At 46.1% G+C, this 3063-nt stretch overlaps 1 protein-coding gene across 1 annotated transcript; it reads left to right on the plus strand.

Moving 5' to 3' along the window:
* On the plus strand, positions 1 to 2836 carry LOC311491261 (regulator of G-protein signaling 21-like). The gene is made up of 5 exons (XM_084549161.1): positions 1 to 172; positions 491 to 550; positions 848 to 912; positions 1031 to 1197; positions 1337 to 2836. The coding sequence occupies exons 1-5, from the start codon at positions 93 to 95 to the stop codon at positions 1523 to 1525; spliced, it is 561 nt and encodes a 186-aa protein (XP_084405287.1). The 5' UTR covers positions 1 to 92; the 3' UTR covers positions 1526 to 2836.
* The last annotated feature ends 227 nt before the right edge of the window (positions 2837 to 3063 follow it).

The raw sequence follows: 3063 nt of genomic DNA on the forward strand, positions 1-3063 counted from the left end.
AGAGCGCGCATCGCAGGGGGAACCCTCCTGAGTGTCTCTCAGCCGCAGCATGACCAGGACCGAGAGCCCGAGAGTGCGGACCTAACAAGACAATGACCAGCCTAATCGTCGGACCCCTCAACACAGAGCACTTCATCATGGACAGAGATGACATGACGAGAAACAAGAACATGTGAGTTGAACTTTCACCTAAAACGCCGGGCTTTTCCGGCGAATGTGCTGGGAAGAAAAAGATAAATAATGTTTTTTAGTCATTTATTCACTTTAATGCCTCATTTAATAAAACATGATGCATTTGCAAAGTTATGTTTTGCTTTTTCGGCTCCTGAAACTAGTTGCTAATGTCATCTGACCTTAAACATCACATGCTTTTTAGTTGTTTGTTGTTTTTTTTCTTTTCCTAATTGCTTTCAGCTTGCCTTGACAGACTCACTGTAAACTAATATAACATCAGTAAATCCGTGTTCACGTATTCCTCATGTCTACACAGCGGAAAAAACTTCATGTGCCGACTCCAGTGCATGTTCTCCCACTCGTCAGGCTCTGAGAGGTAAGGAGACTTATGGAGTGTTTTGCATACGTTTCTGTTTTAAAATAGCCGGCTTGCTCCCATCATTTCCATCTATGGCATCATAAAAGGATTCAAATGATCTAGAGACGCCGTGTTTGCTTTGGCACGGCACGCGCGCGCACGCCAACATATCCCAGGGTTTGACATTTTTTGGTATGAATTTGATAAGCACATCTGCTCTGCTCTCTTGATTACACTGCTCCTGTGTCCTCGCAGAACTTATTTTAACCCAAATGTGATTCCGGTTAAGTAATCCAACTTGAATTCTTCTCCCAGCAGGCTAAGTTTAGAAGATACCCAACAATGGTCACAGTCACTGGAAAGGCTTCTCGAGTCTAAATGTAGGTTCCCTTTTCCCCCCTGAGGACGAGAATACTGTGAAAACAATAAATTACGGATGAGAATTTAAAGAGGTTGAGTGGTGAACTGAAAAGGGGATGTTTTCTGTGCTTCCCTCAGATGGACTGGCCACCTTTCGCAGCTTTCTCAAATCCGAATACAGCGACGAGAACATCGAGTTCTGGCTCACCTGTGAGGATTACAAGAAGATCAAGTCTTCTTTCCGAATGTCCTCGAGAGCCAAGAAGATTTACGAGCAGTTCATTAAAGCAGAATCGCCCAAAGAGGTAAGTCCACCTCCAGAGATGACTTTACATACGATTCTGTACACACTGTGCTGCTGGCGGAGTATCAAAGCCAGCTTCTTTTTTTTGTCTGCTCTTGGCCCAAACCCCCCCTCATTCCTATCTGCGTGCCTCATTCCAGATCAACATCGACTATCACACCCGGGAGCAGATCAAAAGGAGCGTCAAGACTCCCACCATGCACTGCTTTGACGACGCTCAGAAGATAGTTTACGGGCTGATGGAGAGAGACTCGTACCCGCGGTTCCTCCGCTCGGACATTTATAGGGCTCTCCTGGAAAACCTCGCCGCCGACGCCACGAAGGGCTGAGAGCACGGTCAGGAGAAAGGAGAGCGAAAGGACACGAAGGCCATAACTGGAATGTCTGAGCTCCTTCAGGAGGAAGGGGGGACGGCAGAGAAGGAAGGAGGGGTCAGCAAGGACACTAGGCCTCACACCTCGGCTGCTAGATCCAGAAGCAAAACTGCGCCCCAGCCCCTGTCACGGGAGGATCCCCCACATTGAGCACCACACACACCTGAGGAGTAAGAAGAAGGAGAAGCACGACTAGCCTTCACAATACTGACCCTGTAGTGTGCCTTTGCACTGGATAACAAGTTTTATGTTTGTAAGTGAAGCGAGTGTCTTTGACAGCGACTGAATCAGCAGGTCCCGCTCCGGCCACAGAGCTGCGTAAGCAAACCATTCAGCAGACGCCCTTTGGCCCTCTGGTGTTTCCTAAGCAGATAAAGATAGAGGATGTGAGACGCGGCGGTCACACTTGATTAACACTGTGCGTTGCGAGAGAAGGAGAATTCAGTTGCACTGCCACAGACTCGAAATAAGCTGCCTCAAAAGAGCTGCTGGCCCGTTATCTAAAGACAGCGCTCAGGAAGGCGGCAAATCCACAGCGGACGGAGGAGTCGAGGCTGATATGTCATCTTTGGTAAAAGGTTGTGGAGGGCCACTTAGCTCGGCAAGAGGCCTCCTAGGACACTTTAAATGAAAATGCCACTGTCTTTTAAATCTTGATTGGGGTTTTAAAAACTGATGCGGACTATTTTTTTTGTTTGTTTGTTTTGATGATTTGATCATTTGTGCCAACGTTCAACATCTGGGTCACACTACACAAAGTGAGCAGATCCAGGATAAATACGTTTTATGCTAGCAAAACATAACCGTGCAAATTGTGTGGAATCTTAACCAAATGTTGTGCCGTAACAACTAAATGACTTCGCATTTACAGCCAGTGACGTCTAATTTAACCCCTCAGCGCACGACCGCTGGCCAAAGGCTGACGTGTCAAGAGTTGTGATCTTGTGTAATAAACTGTATAAGGTGGATGAATTTAGAAATAGGACGTTTCACGTTGCATGACAAGATGTTAAAACTCCCTGCATACCCTGAGAATAAGCCTTATTACTCCCTCCCCGAAGCACTTTGTGTGAATGTGTAATTAAACATTGTATTATTTATTATTCCTTGTCACCATTTGAGTACAACGTTTGCTGCAGTGTTGAAGTGCTTGTTACAAAGTTAGTGATTTGAACGACATTAAATTATTTAAATTGCCTACTTGCAAGTGAGAGAACTTTTTTAGGAGGACGTCTCGGCTTTCACTTCCGTTTCTTGTGGTCTGTTTAAAGGAGATGGCAACACGCTTCCAGGGAAAAGCTTGCATGTATGTTTTAGCAACATCAATTTCTTAATGGGAGAAGTAACCACAGGGAAAGAAATACCCCCGATACGCCAACCGAAGGATGTTTGGCGTTGGCCGTTTCCTGTTAAGCTTCTTCTTTTGTTCCTGAGAGGCTCTTGCCTGATGACTCGAGCATGAAGCGCGCAAGCGTTACGTACCGTTTCAGAAA

This window comes from Chelon labrosus, assembly GCF_963514085.1.
Source record: "Chelon labrosus genome assembly, chromosome: 7".
Classification (NCBI taxonomy): Eukaryota; Metazoa; Chordata; class Actinopteri; order Mugiliformes; family Mugilidae; genus Chelon; species Chelon labrosus.

Bases quoted from the DNA above. Each gene is read 5' to 3' on its own strand.
- LOC311491261 (XM_084549161.1), top strand. From the start codon at position 93: ATGACCAGCCTAATCGTCGGACCCCTCAACACAGAGCACTTCATCATG. The intron at 913-1,030 runs GTAGGTTCCCTT...TGCTTCCCTCAG, and splicing joins AAGGCTTCTCGAGTCTAAAT to ATGGACTGGCCACCTTTCGC. The intron at 1,198-1,336 runs GTAAGTCCACCT...GCCTCATTCCAG, and splicing joins AAGCAGAATCGCCCAAAGAG to ATCAACATCGACTATCACAC.